The sequence below is a fragment of the Mirounga leonina genome, unplaced genomic scaffold, assembly GCF_011800145.1.
Source record: "Mirounga leonina isolate KUSES-001 unplaced genomic scaffold, KU_Mleo_1.0 Mir_418, whole genome shotgun sequence".
In the NCBI taxonomy this organism is placed as follows: domain Eukaryota; kingdom Metazoa; phylum Chordata; class Mammalia; order Carnivora; family Phocidae; genus Mirounga; species Mirounga leonina.
Window position 1 is genome coordinate 26,853,207 of NW_023270739.1, and position 19,895 is coordinate 26,873,101.

Here is a 19,895-nt window from a genome sequence, read left to right on the forward strand (position 1 = left end):
TTTCTTTCTTTCTTTCTTTCTTTCTTTCTTTCTTTCTTTCTTTCTTTCTTTCTTTCTTTCTTTCTTCTTTCTTTCTAATAGGAGCAGAATGAAATTTGGAATTTTTAAGTTGTTTTCCTCATGGTGAAACCATAGTAAAAGTTTGCCAGAAATTCTTTTTCTATTATGGTTCTTGATGGCAACCTGTGTAGTAGCTTTGTTAAAGTTTCTCCTACTGTTCTAGTTCAAAAAATTACTCCTTAGTGCTAAAGTGATTTGGTATATGCACTGAGAGACAGTAGCAGAGTGCCATATTTCTCTAGGTTTGATGTACATCAGACTTCCTTGGTCTCACCCCAAAGAATGCTTAATTGGCTGGAAATACACATTTAAACAAATATTTATTTATTTATTTTAAAGAGAGGGAGAGCGCACACGAGAGATAGAGGGAACCTCAAGTAGACTGCACTGAGCACAGAGCCCACTTTGGGCTCCATCTCACAACCCTGAGATCATGACCCGAGCCGAAACCAAGAGTTGGACGCTTACTGACTGAGTCACCCAGGTGCTCCTGGAATTACACATTTTAAACAAGGTTCCCAGTAATTCTAATGGAGATAGTCCATAAATTCCCGGTGCTTCTCAAAGCACTGGGTTATTGGTTAAATGCTCAGGCTTTGGAGTCTGATAGAATTGGGTTAAAAATGGACTCCATTACTTTCTGCCTCTGTGACCTTGGGCAAATTACCTAACCTTGCTAAGCTTTATTTCTTTCCTCATCTGTACAAGAAGGTTAATTATATTTACCTGCCTCGTTATGAGGATTAAATAAAATAATGCTTATGAAGTCTTTAAAAGTGCTTGGCCCATAGTAACAACTCAGTAACTGTGCATGTTGTTATAATTGTCCATCCTCATAGAGATACGGAATTTGAATAAGTTAAATTAAGTTTCCCCAGATTGTCATTACTAAAGATTATTTTTAAAGCACCCACAGCTCCTTTTAGACTATGTTTACACTAGTAAGATAATTACTTAGTGTCAGCAAGAAGGAAGACATGATTAAATAGTCCCTCATTCAGGGCAGAGGAATGTTCAGTTAGTGCCATCATTTATTTATATTATTACACAGTGCTTGGAGATCACAAACTAATTCTGAAAGTATTAGATAGGTATTAAAGTTTATCTAGTGAAGATTAGAATATTATCTTTTTATTGGGCAGCCTTCTCTCTTTTATCTAAGTTTATAGATGTGTATGCTTGGGAATTATTTTTTTTTTCTTTTCTTAAAAATAGTTATAGAAAACTCCTTCTTATAGATTTCCTTAGAAGATGTCCTTGTTTATTTTTCCTTGAAGAAGGCAGCCTGGAGTTTCTTTTGTGATCCAAAGACAAGCACGAACCTGGAAATGCAACAGGAAGTACAAAATCATGGTGCCCTCAAACTAGAAATCTGAGTTTACTTCTGGTAGTAAAGTACAAGTGGGACATAATCAGTGTCCAAAATATCTAGAAGGACCTCTGAAATAGTTGAAAGATTCAAGAATTTCTATATGAAGGTGACCTGAATTATTGGGACTTTCTTGAAGATGGGATGGAAAAGCCCAAGAGGGATATAATCCAAATGTATAAAGTTGTGAAAGATACTATATTGTGATCACAGACCTTTTTGTAAGTTTAAAAACATGTACTCTTTGACCCATTCATAATTCTTTAAGGAATTGATCCCAGTGATGTACTTGCACACATCATAAATGACACATGTACAGTATGGCATCATTTGTGAAAGGGCAAGACTGTACACAACCTAAATAGGGTAGGCTGGTTAAATAGATTAAGGTGTAGCTACACAATAGAATACTATGTGGCTTTTAGAAAGAAGAAGGCATCCTTCCATCTCCAGTCAGGACAGGGTAATTGGTAACCAAAATTGCCCACCTGCCTGAAAACAACTGTAAAATGAGACAAAATATATGAGGCAACTGTATTCAGGCATTAAACAACAGGGAGTGCAAAGCTGTGATGACCCCTGCAAGGAGGGAAACACACAAGGTGAGCCCATGGTCAGGTAGAGCCAAAGCAGTGACATCCTAGCTGAGTGGAGGCGGCGGAGATCAGAGTTCTAGAAGTGATTCTGGAAGGGAGTACTCCAAGAATGATGGACACATATTAGAGAAGGTCACAGAGGCCAGTTTAAGGGTCTCTCCCTAGCCAGATTTGGAATAGCATGAGAGTCAAAATAAATAATGATAGCTATGGATTATAATCTGAGTCCATATTGATAAAATAAGCTAATGAATAAATAGAGAAATAGAGGAAAAGGGGAAGTTCTTCCTTGCAATAATAAATTAACAAATTATATATTAGTTCATTAGTTAAATTATTAATTAACATAATTTATAATTAATTATAATTATGGAAAAGAATGATAATTAAAATTATGGAAAGAATGATGGGTTAGAAAAGCATTAAGGATGCTAAAATTAGTTGTGATAGTTTATTGAGGAATAGGGTATTTATATAGTCCTAAAGTATCTCCCCACAAACAACTTACTGATTACAGAAGGGAACAATACTAAATTTACCAGGCAAAAACCACCTAAACGAAGTGTCTGGGACAGACAGACATCACATACACCCTAATATGAAAATGGTATAAAAAAACTTGTGGATCTGCTATCAAAAATACATATCCTGAATCTAATCCTGAGGAGCATCAGGAAAAAAATTGAACATCCCACAAAAATAACAGATCTGTAGTCTTTAAGAATATCAAGGTCAATAAAGAGAAAAAGTGACTTAGGAAATCTTCCCAGTTTATAGGAAACCAAAGACATTTGGCACTTAATGCAGTACCTATCCTTGGATTATACCATGGACTGGGGAAAATAGCTATAATTGACAAGGCCTATATATATAGATTGTGGATAAGTATTAAGAATATATTAAATAGCATTTAATTTCCTGACTTTGTTAACTATACTATGATTTATGTCAATGGAATATCCTTGTTCTTAGGAAATATGTACTGAAGTATTTGATAGTAAAGAGACATTATATTTCTAACTTTCTTTCAAATAGTTAAGACAAAATATGCATATGTAAGAGTGTTTGGAGAGAGAATATAAAGCAAATAGAATGTCAACAAAGACAAAAATCTAAGGTAGAAGATATAAGGGAGTTTCTTGTACTACCTTTGTAACTGTTCTGTAAGCTTGAAATTATCAAAATAAAGTTTTATCAAAACTAGGGAGGAAAAGAATAAGACAGTTCTATGTGCTGAAAAAACATGACCTCCAATATATTATCCTAAGTGGGCTAGTGGAGAAGAAGATGCAGGAGCAAAATGCAGAATGGCAGGAATAACATTTTACCATTTGTATAAAAAAGACCTGTGAATAGACATGTATTTGTTTAAGCGTATAGGAGGGTATTCAGGCAGTGGCTGACATTGGTTGCCTCTAGGAAGGGGAACTGGGTGGCCAAGGTCTGGAAGGAGATTTTGGTAAATACCAATATCATGTACATATATTACCAATAGAAAAGATAAGATAATTCAACAACAAACTTGAAAATTGGAGGCAATACCATTTCTTTCTAGGATATAGTATTCTTGACAGAGCAAACCTCTAAATAACTTCAGTTTGGGGTAAATCAAGGAGTGAGAGATCTTGGGTTGACTGAAGTTATTACTACTTCGGGTGACACAGTAACTTTTGGGCATTATGGAAAGCAAACATGTTCTCCATTAGTATGTTCCTTGTTACCTGCAGAGACTCAGCACTGGCTTAGGTGAGCACTGACTTTGTTTTTTCTTTTGTCCTAATGAGGATTTCTTGAAACGGTGAATTATTGTTATAGAATATAAATAGTTTTTTAAATGAGTCGATTTACTAGTTAACCTTTTCTCTAAACTTCCTGCCTTTGACATTTTATCGCAAAATAGACCATTCAGATGATGAATGCCACAAGCTTTTATGTGGTAATGTTTATATAAGGTGTGGCTCCGTAGAAATGTATGAAAGCAAATCCCACGTTGACACTATACAACGTTGATATTGATAGTCAAATACCTTTTATTATCATGGTTTGAGAGTTTGGTGGGATCAGGTTAAGGAAGTAGGGACGAAGAATTTGGGAGAAATAGAGTGTACCCTGAGCCACACAATGTTACCTGGGACATCTCTGCTTCTGGTATTTCATAATTAATAGGCCTCTGAAATGCCATCTTGCCCAGAGGTTGGGTTGTCCTTGACCTATGTACCACTTTTTCATTCTGCTCTCTCACTTCTCTTCACTGGGCCTCACATGAGAACAGCAAGCATTGCTTTAATGTGGGCATGTAGCCATCGACTCTAATTTTATAATTTTTGAGCATCCACTCTGGTTAAGATGTTCTTTTCCTTTTCTGACAAAATATGTGAAGGCTCAAGCCCTGCCCTGTGTCTCCTTCTCAGTTAAGCTTCTTATTCTTATCCCTCTGACCTCCCCTCACCCCATTAATTGTTGTATCACCATGATCATCCTGTAATACCATCTTTTCCTGGTCCCCTTAGCATACATATTGAGTGTTAGGGACCCTGTAAACCTTCAGTGAATTAAGGAATCAATTGCAGGGGCACCTGGGTGGCTCAGTCGGTTAAGCATCTGCCTTTGGCTCAGGTCATGATCCCAGGGTACTGGGATCGAGCCCTGTGTTGGACCCCCTGCTCAGCGGGGAGCCTGCTTCTCCCTCTCCCTCTGCCTGCCGCTTCCCCTGCTTGTGCTCTCTCTCTCTTTCTGTCATACAAATAAATAAAATCTTAAAAAAAAAAAAAAAAAAGAATCAATTGTATATATTAACTCTTTGTGCCGCCTCCCTCACATTTTCTCGTCAACCCACACCACTCCAGCTCTGATCCCACCACTTTACTGACACAGTTCTTTTTTTTTTTTAAAGATTTTATTTATTTATTTGACAGAGAGAGAGATAGCGAGAGCAGGAACACAAGCAGGGGGAGTAGGAGAGGGAGAAGCAGGCCTCCTGCGGAGCAGGGAGCCCGATATGGGACTCGATCCCAGGACCCTGGGATCATGACCTGAGCCGAAGGCAGACGCTTAACGACTGAGCCACCCAGGCGCCCTACGGACACAGTTCTTATTGCCAAACCAATAGTTGGTCCTCGGGCCCAGGACCAGTTTTGAGGGCATATGACCTATATAGTCATTTAGGTCTCATACCTGGTTTAATGTCCTGCTATCGCTGTCTTAAAATTTTTTTTTTTTTTTTTTTTTAAGATTTTATTTATTTGACAGAGAGAGACACAGCGAGAGAGGGAACACAAGCAGGGGGAGAGGGAGAGGGAGAAGCAGGCTTCCCACAGAGCAGGGAGCCAGACGTGGGGCTCGACCCCAGGACCCTGGGATCATGACCTGAGCCGAAGGCAGACGCTTAACGACTGAGCCACCCAGGCGCCCCTCGCTGTCTTAAAATTCTTAACAGTTTTTCTACAAGGGCCTCCACGTTTACATTTTACATTGGGCCCCACAAATTATGTAGCTGGTCCTTTTCAGGCCTAATATTACTAAATCTCTTTAAAGCATTGGATACAGCTCGTCACCCTCTTGGAATACTTTTTGAGTTCCTGGACAGCAAAATCTGCTTGTCCCCTCCTATTTCATTTATGGCTCCTTCCTTTGCTCTTCCTTTTCAAGGTTAGGTGCCTTCACGCTGTTCTTCATCTAGTCTCACTTCCCGGGTGATCCTATCCAGTGTCTAGTCCTTGCACTAGACTGCTGCTGTGGCCAACAGTACCAAAAACAGTAGTAATAAGAGGTACCTTTGAGTGTTTTTTGTGTGCCAGCCATGAATTACAAGTATCATTTCTCTTACTATTTTAAACACCTCATTTGCAGTTGGAGTGTCCCGGCTCAGTAACTTGCCCAAGGACACATAGCTGGTAAGTGATAGACTCAGGGAGTCTAATTCTATAGTTTGCTCTTTTAACCATCACAATGTACAGCTAAAATCTCTCCCTGAGCTGTAGGTGAGTATACCCCTCCCACTACTTGACATTTCCACTTGGATGTCTAATGGGCATCTCCAACTTACTGTGTCCTAAAGATGAAGTCTTGGTTCCCACACCACCAATCTCCTTTTCTTCTGGTTTTTCTGATTTTATTAGATGGCTCTAAGATTCATCTGGGTGTCCAGTCCAAAAGCCTGGCACCTTTGCCGCTGCTTTTTCTCTTCCTTACATTGAATCCAGTTGCAGGCTGCACAGGCTCCATCTTTAAATGTATCTTTTGGGGTGGGGGAGGGCTGAGGGAGAGGAGAGAGAGAATCTGAAGCAGGCTCCACACCCAGAGCAGAGCCCAATAAAGGGATCAGTCTCACAACCCTAAAGTTATGACCTGAGCCGAAATCACAAGTTGAACCCTTAACCGACTGAGCCACCCGGGTGCCCCTACCTTTAAATATATCTTAATTTTGACTCCTCCCATTTCCATGGCCTCCAGTTTAGTCTAAACCACCACTTTCTTCAATTCTGTCTCCGTGCCCCCTGTATATTCTGCACAGAGCAGAGTGATATTTTAAATTTTTTTCTAAGTTTTATTGAAATATAAGATATGTAACCAAATTGGACAACTTGATAAATTTTCATAATGTGACATGCCCATTTAACCAACACCCAGAACCAGTACCCCCAGCAGTCCCCCTTGTGCTCCCCTGCAGCCACTGTCCTCCCTTCTTGCCCCCCAATAATCTGTATACTGATTTCTAACTCCGTTGATGAGTTTTACTACTCCTTGAACTTCATATAAATGAAACTTCATTACCCAGGAGGTACACAGTATGAAGACACAACAGTTTATGTATCCATCTTTGATGGATAGTTGGGTTTCTAGTTTTGGTCCATTTTGGATCATATTGCCACAGACATTATTATTATCTGCCTTTTGCTAAACATACATAAGAGTTTCTGTCAGGGATATACCTAGGAGTGGAACTGCTGAGTCAGACGGTAAGTGTATATTCGGCATTAGCAGATATGTCAAAACGGTTTTCCAAAATGGTTATGACCCTCAGCATTATATGAGAGGTCCAGGTGTTCCACATCCTCATCCAGGTTTGGTATTATATATCTTTTTCATTGTAGACATTCTGACGAGTGTGTAGTGCTGTCTCATTCATTGCATTTGCATTTGCTGAGAGACTCATTGAATTGACCATTTCATACGTTTGTTGACCATTTGTATATCTTCCTTTATGAAGTACCTATTTAGGCCTTTTGCCTATTTTCTTGCCCTTTCTTATTGATTTGTAGGGTTCTTTACAGATTCTGGGTTCAATGTGGGATAGATGTATTGTAAATATCTTCTTCCACTCTGGCTTGCCTTTTCACTCACTTGGTAGTATCTTTCAATGAACACAGTTTCTTAATTTTGGTGTAGTACAAATTATTGCTTTTCCTTTAGTAATTTTAGTAATTTAATCATTTTCATGTCCTGTTTATTGCCTACCCATTGGTCATGAAGGTATTCTCCTACATTCTAGTCTTAATGTGTTGTTTTACCTATCACATTTTTAGATCTATACTCTATATGGAATTATTTTTCTGTTTAGTATAAAATGTAAAAGTCAAGATACATTCTTCCCCCTTAGGAATATCCAGGTGACCCAGCATCATTTTTTTGTAAAGACCGTCCTTTCTTACTGTAAGAGTGGTAATTTTCTTAACTCAGATCATGAGATCCCCCTTGCTCAAAATCCTTCAAAGATTTCCCACTGCACTTAGCATGAAATAGACATGTCTTACCATGGCTCTTTGCCTGGAATCTGCTTTCTTCTTAGCTTTCACCCCACTGTTCTCATTTTCTGCTCTCCACTGTGGACATGCTGGTCTCCTTGCTGTTCCTCAGTCTTTCAAATACATTGACTTGGGCAGTCATGCGTGGTGTTTGTTCTGCCCAGAGAGCATTCTTCCTCCACAAGTCAGCCTGAATCAATCCTCACTGCACCAAGTCTATGTGCAAATGCCCTTTCCAGGGGCACCTGGGTGGCTCAGTTGGTTAAGCGTCGGACTCTTGGTTTCAGCTCGTGTTGTGATCTCAGTGTGGAGTCTGCTTTGGATTTTTTCTCCCTTTCCCTCTGCCCTTCCCCACTCATGCGTACTCTCTCTCCCATATAAATAAATAAAATATTTTTTTTTAAAAAAAGCCCTTTCCTCAGGAAGGATCACTAGCCACCCCACATAATACTAAGAATGAAGAATATATGAAAAATCCTCTGAACACGTATGATATTTATTAATGAACTGTTTCACAGTGACGTCATTGCCTACTAGGCGGCCTCTCCGTTCTGTTGTCGGGTTCATCAGATCTCACTATGTTTGGAAGTAGGACTGATCGTCATCTTTGTGACAGGCAGCAGCTCTTTTAAGCCAGTGTAACTGTTCTCTCTTCATTGTTTTTAGCTTTTGAATTTGAAGAAGTACTTTTGAAGACTTCCCTTTTAAGAACTATGAAAAAGTTTTGCTACCAAAAACCTTCACTACTCTGTGCTTAAATGAATGTTAATTTCTGAGGTTTGGAATTTTGTGGATTTGTCCCCTATTTTTCTTTTCTTTCCTCCTTTCTTTCTTTTGATGTTATTTGCTGTACGTGCTGCACATCCAGATTGTGTGTCAGAGGGACATGGATTATTTTTATGCTTTCTTAGTTATGACTGTTATCAGAGTGCCAGGCTGTCATTGCTTGCTCTCCTGAAATCAACTACTTCTAATTTCCAGTTAAACAAATCATTTTCAGTTTTTTCTGTTGTCTTTCTAGCCATTACAGTCATTTGGAATAAAAATTCAATTTCAGTGAAAAAAATGGGCTAAAGACCTAAATGTGAGACCTAAAATCATAAAACTCTTAAAAGAAAACATCAGCAGTAATCTCTTTGACATCAACTTTAGCAACATTTTTCTAGAATCTGTCTCCTCAGGCAAGGAAAACAAAAGCAAAAATAAACTATTGGGACTACACCAAAATAAAAAGCTCTTGCACAGTGAAGGAAACCACTAACAAAACAAAAAGGCAACCTAGTGAATGGGAGAAGATATTTGCAAATGATATATCTGATAAGGGATTAATATCCAAAATATAGAAAAAAACTTAGGCAATTCAACACCCCAAAAACAAATAATCTGATTAAAAGATGGGAGGAGGAGCTGAATAGACATTTTTTCCAAAGAAAACATACAGATGGCCAACAGACATATGGAAAGATGCTCAATATCACTAATTACGAGGGAAATACAAATAAAAACCACAGCAAGATATCCCCTTAAACCTCTCAGAATGGCTAGAATCAAGAAGACAAGAAATAAGTGTTGGCGAGGATGTAAAGAAGAACCTCATGCACTCTTGATGGGATCATAAATTTTGCAGCTATTATGAAAAACAGTATGGAGATTCTTCAAAAAATTAGAAATATATGATCCAGTAATTCCATTACTAGGTATTTACCCAAAGAAAATAAAAATACTAATTTAAAATGATATATACACCCCTATGTGTACTGTAGCATTATTTACAATTGCCAAGATATGGAAACAACCCAAGTGTCCATTGATGAATGAGCAGATAAAGATGTGGTATGTACACACACACACACACACACACACACACACACACACTGGAATATTACTAAGCCATATAAAAAGAATGAAATCTTGCCATTTGTGACAACATGGATGGACCTCAAAGGTATTATGCTAAGTGAAATAAGTCAGATAAAGACAAATACCATATGATTTCACTTATATATGGAATCTAAAAACAAAACAAATGAATGAACAAAAAAAGAAACAGACTGATAAATACAAAGAACATAGTGTGCTTAACAGGGGGGAGTGGGCACAGTCGATAAAGAGGAGTGGGAGGTACAGAAAATAGAATGAATAATTTGTATAAGTCCTCTGAATGTGTATGATATTAATGAACTGTCTCCTTTATGATGTTGTGATTCCTTGAGCAAGGGATTGTGTCTTCTTTTTGTAGATCTTATTTGCAGCATAATACTTTAGATCTCGAATAGGGTCCTAAGTATAACACATGTGATAATTCATTGTTTTCCCTATTTTGTCTACATTAGCTCCAGATAATTCAGACTCTAATATAAATATTTAATAATCTTATGCATTGTGGTGGAACATCAACTTTTTGTATTTTTTAAAAAGGGGGTAGTATACAGCATTATAGCCTGAAACTTTAAAATTCACTTTAGCTATTTTACATGGAAACAATGCATGCCTAAGTCCACGTGAATTTTATCTATGGCTAAAGAAATTAGAAGGTTCAGTGACTTTATATTCTCTTCTAACAGTAATACTAATTGTATTTCAAGTTTATAAAGTTGCATTTTTTCCTAAGAATTCTGCAATCTAGACGGTGATTCTTATTGACCTGGTTCCTATTATTGGGGTAACTTGGGGGCTGCATGCATATATAAAATTTGATTTGGGGGCAAGAGTTAGATTCATCTTTCATTTGTTTATTTGTTCATTCTTTGTTGGAAGCATTTATGTCCACTATTGGTTGCATTTGTTTTTATTGCCTTAAAGCCTTAAGCTATTGTTTGACATACACAATTCTTTTATTAATTGTAGAATGTCAGAGCAGAAAGAGACTTTCAAGATCACCTTATCCAGCTATAAAAGACATCACTGGGTCAGTTAACAGAACTGGAAAACTGTTGGTAGATTAAAGTATTGTCAATAATCAACTTCCTGAAGTTGATGGTACTATGGGCACATAGGAGAGTATCCTTATTCTTAGAAAAACACAATGAAGGGCGCCTGGGTGGCTCAGTTGGTTAAGCGACTGCCTTCGGCTCAGGTCATGATCCTGGAGTCCCAGGATTGAGTCCCACATCAGGCTTCCAGCTCAGCAGGGAGTCTGCTTCTCCCTCTGACCCTCTACCCTCTCATGCTCTCTCTCACTCTCTCTCTCAAATAAATAAATAAAATCTTTAAAAAAAAAAACCACAATGAAGTATTTAGGAATAAAGATGCTATGATGGTGTATTTACTTCCAAATGGTTCAGGGAAAGAAAAATGTGTGTGTGAGAGAGAGAGAGAGAGGGAAAGAGCGAGCGAGCTCGCTTGCATATGGAGAGAAAGAGTGAGCACAAGTGAGCATAAGAGTCAATTACAAACCAAATGGGGCACAACATTAACATCAGGTAGATCTGGCACAGGGTATATTAATCTTCTTTATACTATTCTTATGTTTCCTCTTAAATGTGAAATTCTCTCCACTTAAACAGTTTTAAAAAATCATCTCATACAGCCCTCTCAGGAAAAGCGTTCGGTCTTTGTGACCCAGAGGTTAAGTAACTTTCCCAGTCACCCTGAGAGTTAGAGACAAAACTTCTTCTAGCCCTGTGGACTGTGTTATGCTGTGCTGCCACCTTCTAGTAAACTGTCATCGAGCTCCAGCCAGATGCAGGAGCCAGTAATCCTGACTTGTGGTTGCATAGGACGCAGCCAAGCTTGCACATTAATGATGGAGCTTTGGGTTGCTTTTTAAAATATTTTTTTCCATTACCTGGTCAGCCTTACAACATCCAGCCCCTCTGTTACCTGGACTTCTTGTTACTAGATAGGCTGCCCATTGTAATTAGACATGCCTATATTTGCATTTTAACACTCAGTGGTTTGTTTTTCTCTTTCCTGATAGCTACTGCTTCTTGGGACACGTTTCTCATGCTGTGGAATTGCAAGCCACAAGCCAGGGCTTTCAGATATGTGGGTCACAAGGATGTTGTAACCAGCGTGCAGTTTTCCCCACTTGGAAACTTGTTGGCATCTGCTTCACGGGACAGAACTGTTAGACTCTGGATTCCTGATAAGTAAGAGAAACAAAGAAATACCTGATATGCTCTGGATATAGGAATGTGAAAGAAAATGAGCCTGGCTGTTCCTTCTGTACTTCTCGGGAATGCCTGAACTCCTGGTTACCTGCACTGCCCTTAGTCCGAGTCACATGCAAGACGTGTTGCCCTTGTCATGAAGTTAGCAAACTATTTCATACCCTTTTTTCCTCATCTTTAACTCATAATTATCTCTTCTATTTGAAACCTATTTCTAGCCATGGAAATATGCTTAAGGTTTTTTTTTTTTTTTTTTTTTTTGGCAGCGGGATGGTTATCAATCCCTTTATAAATCTATTGTAAACTTCAGATTGTCTCCCCAGAGAGATACACATTGACATGTATAACTGAAATTTTATAATTTATTAACCTACTATCGCCCATCTGTGGATCTTTTGGGGGCCTTTGGATATCTATTAATCCCTGAGCCAGAACTATTCTTTGGTGCATATCATTCATTATTGGGCTCCGGAATTTTCTGGCTAAAGAAAGTTTCTGACAAATGTATAAATCATTGCATTCCTATCCTGTTGTAACAAATCTCTCTATAAGAGGCTTTTTAAATCCTAGCTGATAGCTTATGTATTTTAAGCAATTATTGAGCCATGATTTTTTAAAAAGCTCTTGAACTCTTTTTTTGAACTCGTAATTATGTGTTTTCAAACACACATGAAAACAGAATGAATAGCACAACGACTTCTCCCCCATACTCTCCACCACCTCCAGCAGCTATCTTTATAACAGTTATCAGTGGCTCCATCCATGCCCTTCCTCTTTTTTTTTTAAGCTAGAGTATTTTTAGAACAACTCCCACACATCATATTATTTCCCCCCACAAATACCTCAGAGAATAGGAATTTGAGCATTTGCCTTGGCTCTACTGTGGCAGGACTTGATTCGTGGTACGTAACTGAACAGTCTCAGGCACCCCCACCTGTGGCACCTATGGACGTTCACAGGGCATTTTCCTGCCAGGAGGCACTTCTGTTTTCTGCCACCACCCAAAGGAAACTCCAGGCTGAGAAATCTGAACATCACCCTGACGGTAGTGAAAACTACTGAAGAGAGGCGACATGTTCTCATGACACTCCGGGTGGCAACGTACAGGGGAGCTGCGAGGGAGGGAGACTGGTTTGGGGTCCAAAAGGGAAAGTGTTTTCTAAAATCCTTAACTTTGAGGATTTAGGGCTAGTGGTTCTATGTCTTCAGCACAACAAGCTTCCGTCTGCCCTTACTAATTCAAGGAACTCTAAGGGACTAAACTATATACAAGGGTAGAAACGCTAAAAGCATACAATCATTAATTTGTATGGGCTAATCTAAGTGCCACAGTTGGGCTTGAGTAGATGTCTCTGGTTCCTCTTTCTAAATCGTAGCATCGTGGGGCCAGGGCAATCGTGGGTCATAGCAGTGGGATGGAGACTGATATATCAGTTATTGCTGTGTAACCATCCTCAAAATTTAACTTAATACAGTAACTGTCATTTCCCATAATTCTGTGGGTTATCTGGATGGTTCTTCTGCCCCATTTGATGTTGGCTGTTACTCAGCTTCTCTAAGCTGGCAGGCCCAGCACCTCACTCACGCCTGCGGCCTGGTGCTGGCTGTTGGCCGGGGCACCTGGTCCTCCATTTGCCCTCTCTGCACCCGGATAAGGACTTCCTTGTCCTGGCAGCTGGGTTCTAGGACAGTAAAAATGAAAGCTGCTGGTCCTTTGAAGGGCTAGGTCTGACACTTCTAGTGTCACTTCTGCCTCATTCTGTGGGTCAAAGTAAGTCACAACCAGCCCAGATTCAGAGGGAGGAGAAATCGGTAGATTCCCCCTCATGTGGGGAGGAGCGGCATGTGCATATAGGGATGAGAGGGAGTAGGCGGTCGTACTCGCCAACACCACACCTGGTGACTGGCAGGCTAGGGGAGAATAGTAGGAACAAGCATGGAAGCAGTTCTGGCCCGGAGTTCATCACAGTGGGCAGTCAAGAGAATGTGGGCAGAGAGCCAATGTCAAGGCGAGGTGAGGAGCTACAAAGCAGTTAAGCCACAGCACAGCAAGCCCAAGGCACTGCTATTGTGGTTTCTTGCGTCTTCCTGTTGAGCCCGGGTCCAGGGGTGGCACCAGAGTATAGCCGAGAGGCGGGCCCTTTAGAAAGAAGTCCAGCCGGATAGCCTGCTGGAGTGTGGAGTGTAGACCTAAAGAGCAGGGCAGATTCCGATGATTTGGACCGTCTCCTGGCTTCCTGCTCATAGCAGATGCCAGTCTTGTCTTTGTTTTCTCTAGGCTATACTCCTAACTGCCACTCATGGGAACTTTCCCTTGAAACTTCACTGGACTAGACCCTGAATGCTCCTTCCTATTTTTAAAAAAAAATTATCAATTTTAGGTTTTGCATGGTATAATATGTATCAGGTGATGGAAATTTTTGACAAAGTCACTTTTACCTTCTACAGACCACTGGAGGGATAAGCCGGGATGGATCTAAGAACCTTAAGTAGTGACTCTTCCCAGTGGAATTCAACAAAATGTATTGAGCTATTTTTATATGCCTGATATTGTGCTAGATGCTGGTCTTATAGGGATGAACAAATCATCATTCCTGTCCTAAAAAACAAAAAAACACAAAAAACTCACGGCTTAATAGAAGAGAAACAGGTCTATTTTTTTTTAAGTACTGTATAATGTAATAAGCAAAATGGATGTAGCAGATAGGGAGCAATTAAGCCTGTTTGGGTCGGTCAAGGGGGGTTGGGGTGGAGGAAGTAATCTAGGCTAATCTAGCAAAGACAGAGGTGTGTTTGAAGTTCGGGGACTGTTCTGAGTCCAAAGTTCAGTGTAACGGCAGGATGCCTTGCTGAAGAGCTTGGGCATTGTACCTTTTCTTGGAGGGCAGCCAGTGACAAATTTATGCTGAGATATACATGCTTAGAATGACACTTTTAGGGAGGTAGCAAGCACGGTATGTAGGTGACTGGAGGGGGATAAAAGATTAGAGCAGGGAAACCAGTTAAGACGCTTTTGCGATAATCTCGGTGAAGGATATGGAGGGTGTATCTACCTTAATGTGAGCATAGCTGGGATAGAAAGAAGAGGTGTTGAAAGGATATTTGGGAAGTGATAGCAATATCACTATCACTGAATCTGTTTTTTGACCTACTGAATGTGGGAAGAGAAGGGGAACAGTTGAGTATCACTTCTCACTCTGCACATTCTGTTGCCCGATGTTTTTCAAACAGTTATACATAAATACGACTTTCTGAATGGAAAGACACTTTCTGAAGTGTCTTGGGAACTTTGAATGCTGACACAAAGTAGTACTTTCCAAATGCTACCTTTGAACTCCAGTGCTCTCTGCTAGCCTGCCCGTAACTATTTTAACTTTTTTTTTTTTTTTTCTGGTGCTTCTCCTTAAATGCCACACATTATTTTCTCCATCTTTTCTTTTCCTGTTCTATTTTTCTTACCCTAGTCAAGAAAAAGAAGCAGCGTCTGAAATTTCAAAGTGTTGAGAACTAGAGTATGTTATTACCATGTGTCCTTTGTTTTGCTTAGGAGTATAAGATTGGGCCTGGCCTAAGCAAGGCCTTAGATATACCCCGAGGGTCTCAGTTCTCATTGCTGGTGGGTGAAAACACAAGTGGAAACAGGAAAGTCAGCTCACCTAGAGCTATGTTCTGTAGAGGGGAAAATGGAATAAGGGCATCTCTTCCCTCCCAACCTAGACTGCTGGTCCACACAAGTTCCACATGGCCCCAGTGTGAAAATACTTCCTTGGAGCTCTTCATTTCATCTGTCTTAGCTTTTCTAGGTTTCAGGTTCTTTAAACTATTTATTGCTCTTTCTAGAGGAACAACAGGAACTTAAAATTCATGGTCAAGATTTGTTCAAAATATTCTCTAGCTTCCAATTAAAACAAAAACAGCAAGTGCATTTCTGGGTGGGACCACCAGGATCTTTCCTGTTAAGTATCAGTTATGACTTTAATTAATAAAACCAGCTTTAAAGAGTGTTGATGAAGAAACTTTTCATACTTTTGTTAATTTTTTATAGGTGTTAAACTGTTTTATATGTTTCAAAGTCTGTATGCTGATTACATATTGATTATAGTGAAATCCAGTGTTATAAATATTAAACTGTTTATTTCCAGGAGAGGGAAATCCTCTGAATTTAAAGCTCATACAGCTCCAGTTCGAAGTGTAGACTTTTCAGCTGATGGCCAGTTTCTAGCTACAGCCTCTGAAGACAAATCCATCAAAGTATGGAACATGTATCGCCAGCGTTTCTTATACTCCTTGTACCGACATACACACTGGGTACGCTGTGCCAAGTAAGTGTGAAGTTTTGTTGTAAGAGTTCCACATTTTTTCCTGCTGTAGTCCATATTTACCGCCCCCGCCCTACCCCCAGAAAAGGGGATGAGGACAAACTCATTCATTCGTTCATTCAGCAAATATTTATTGTGTACCTGCTGTGTGCTGGGAAGAATAGGAAACAAAACCGTCAGAACCCCTCGCTGTCAGGAAGCTTACATTCTAGAAAGGGGAGAGAGACGATAAACAGGTAGGAAAATGGATTGGAAGGGGTGGGGGCTGCAGTGTTAAACAGAGACTGCCTCACAGAGAGGGTGGCCTTTGAGCTGAGACCTAACAGAGGGGGAGGGGCAAGGCTTGAATATATTTGGGAAAGGAATGTCCTGGATAGTGGAAACCAGTACAGAAGCGCTGGGTTGTGAGCCTGGAGGCTGTCGAGGACCAGCGAGAAGGCTGGTGTGGAGCAGAGTGTGGGGAAGGAACAGGAGAGGCACCGAGGGAGGTTGCAGCCAGGTCGGGGACAGCTGACATGCACGCTGAGTGGGGTGAGGTGCCTCTGGAGTGTGTTCCTCTCTCTGACCACTGTTTTAGTGGGATTGCTCAGACTGCCGTGTGGAGAATGGACTGTCAAGCTCAGAGCAGAGGCAGGGGGCGTTAGGAGGTTGTGTGTAGTAGTTCACATCATGGCTTGGACTGGGGTGGTGGCAGTGGAGATTTCGAGGAGTGGCTGGGTTCTAGATGTAGCTTGGAGGTGCGCCCAACACCTCTTGCTGTCACGTGGGCTGTGACAGAGAGAGGAACTGAGAATGACCCCACGGTCTTCTGGGACGAGTGCTACTGTAGGCGTCCCTTTCTGTTCTTAAGACACACTGCTGAAGTACTTAAAATATTTCCCCAACTGCCCTGGGAGGATAGGGTTCTTGTTTTATTTTCCCAGTTTTGCAGATAAGGGAACTGAGTTTCAGAGTTAAAGTTAGAACTCGTCTAGTTGAAAGTGATAGAAACCCAAAGAAATTCTTTTTCTCCTCTCAAGGTGGTTAATTGGCTGATGTTTGGTGACCTTGGAGTGAAGAAGGGGGACACTAGGACCAGGGCCTCCAGTGCCCGCAGTGTCTCTCTGGGCCTCCCTCCACACCGCCTCTATTCTCTCAAACACCCTGCTGCTGAGGTCATTGCCAGCTGTGGGCAGAAGCCCTCACAGCTCTGACTGGACAGGAAAAGCGTGTCCTACCGCCAGTTAGAAAAATGCCGGGGGCAGCTCTCAGCCTGGCTCCTGTGCTCATCCCTTCTCCGGGCAGCGAGACCCTGTGGTTGTGTCAGGCCAGCCAGGCCCCTGACAGACCAGTTACTCGGGCCAGCTGGGGGGTGAGAGTACATACCAACCATGCGTTCTGGTGGTGGACAGGGGGATGTTAGTTCCCTTTCAGAAGAAGAGAACTAACATTGTCATGGGCACTAGGGGAAGATCTGTGAAGCCTGCAGCCAGCCGACTTTGTGCATGCTGGATGAAGCAACATGCTGGGCAACCCCAGCCAGGATGTGGTGGAGGGGGAGAGGGAGGGGGAGCCCAGCTCTGTCTGTCTCGCCTTACAGCCCACGCGCCTGTTATCATGCTCTCAGTGGGACATTATTGGTCAGGTGTTGATTATAATCTAGGGTAATGAGTCTAAGGAAAATAAAAAAGATAGACAGCAGGTCATACTTTTAGTTAATTTTTTTTTTTTTTCTTCTAAAGTTCTCAGCTACTTTTGGCTTTGGCCATCTCAGTCTTATTTAATATGCCACAGAGCTGTGTGGTCAAGAACATGGGCCTGGGACCTAAATATATAGGCTAAAATTCCAGCCCCACCACTTACTGGCTATGTGACCTTTTGGAAAGTTATCTAACTTTTCAGTGCCTTCATTTTCTTACCTGTAAAATTAGGATAATAATAACCTGCTGCACAGGTTGTCATGGTATTTAAATGAATAAATATACATGGAACATTTAGAATCATGCCTCCCACAGAGTAATCACTAGATAAATCTTAGCCATCCTTCTTCTCATCATCATTGGACATCACCGTCTTGTTTCATTTTTAAAGATATTGTGGAGCTTGAGTTGATAGTTTTTTCCCACCTAAGGAGGTGACATGTGTGGTGGTCCCAAGAGGCTGGTCAAATCATTTGTATTTATTTATTAAATGATGTTGTGAACAGAGATCTATCGTCCAGCAGATCAGACCCGGAGAATAGACAGAGGCACAGGAGATTAGGCTGGGTACTGGGAGTCATTATTCAGCTCCCACTAGGACTGACTCTGGATAAGTTTGGCAAAGACACTGGTTTCTGTTACCTTCATCAGGGAGCTCATCAGAAGCAAAAACATTGAATGATAGCCGTTATTTATCTAGTGTGTCCTACGTGTCTCTGTTTCCTTCCTAAAATCATTTAAGGTGGTTTGTAATAACTGTAACACAATTGGAGGGAATGAAGAGACAATTCTATTTAGAACCATGTAACCTCGGTTAGTATAAATCTGGCAGGTTTAACCTGAGTTTCCTGCAGCCAAGGTATTAATGGGATGACGGTGGCTGACGTATTTTCATGTTCTAACAACAAAAAGGAATCCTATCAAGTTGTTCACATAAGACAAAATTTTTCCTGTAGTAAATTCTAGGAGGTATTTTATTTCCTGCCCTTGTACTGAATCATCTATGTATAATATACATGCAAAAGAAAAGGTATTGCTAGTGTAAGATAGAAGAACTTATGGAATGTTGAAAAGGTCGCCAGTAATGTAAAGTTTTGGTCTTCAGAATATTCCTTTAATGAGCATAGCCCTGCTATGTACCACATACCTGTGCTGCGTGTTAGGTAGGTAGAGATGAAAACCACAGTCTGAGCCTCAAGGAGCTTTTATATTTTATAGTTCAATGGAAAAAAATGGATACAAAATAATTATAAACTAATGTGTCCTATGGGAAGATGATGCACAAGGCGATAAGGGAGTGTGCAGTGGGGCACTGAACTAGACCTGCGTGAGGAAAAGCCAAGGCAGACATATCGGGCCCAGCACCCAGGGACAGGCAGGAGAACAGGCAGCGTGCGTCTTGTCAGATGGGGAGGGGTGGCAAGCCGTTCACAGTGGGAATCAGCGGGAGTAGGCACTATGGCCTGGGAAACTGTTTGGTGCTCTGGGAACATGAATTATTCAGCTGTTGCCAGGCACAGGAAGTAAAGTGGGATGCGAGGTGGAGTGGGGAGGGAGGGGGGAAGGCTCAGTGTCATGGATGTCATGAAAAGACTTAGGATTTCATCCTCCAGGTGACACGGAGACACCGTAGGGCTTGGAATGGGGAAGAAGCATGATCATTCCCGAGCTCTCTACTAATTGGTCTTACATCCCACAGCATGACTGCTTTAGAGGGTTGGCGTGAGCTAGGCTAAGACTCCTATGCCTCCCTGTGCCACATCATTACCCTTGGGCAAGTTAGTCTACGGCTCTCAGCCTCAGTGGGAGGTGAGGGTAATGAGGCTTCTCAAATGGACTGTGGTAAGGATGAGAAAGACTGTTCAGAACTGAGTGATGCCAGAAGCCTGCCATTCCTCCGTCTGGGCAGCATCAGTTAGGGAGAAACTTAGGAATTGGGGACGAGCCCCTAAAAATGTTCTCCCCCACCAGCTAGAGAGGAGGAGTCGATGGTGGAACCCTGCTTTTCTGTCTGCC

General features: G+C 41.0%; 1 protein-coding gene across 1 annotated transcript in view; it reads left to right on the plus strand.

Annotated features, from left to right (window-relative positions):
- POC1B (POC1 centriolar protein B) overlaps positions 1 to 19,895 on the plus strand; it is a 93,434-nt gene that overhangs the window by 11,695 nt on the left and 61,844 nt on the right. Inside the window, exons 3-4 of the mRNA XM_034987865.1 lie at positions 11,689 to 11,860; positions 16,024 to 16,203. Coding sequence (XP_034843756.1) covers positions 11,689 to 11,860; positions 16,024 to 16,203 — 352 coding nt within the window. The remainder of the gene's footprint in view (positions 1 to 11,688; positions 11,861 to 16,023; positions 16,204 to 19,895) is intronic.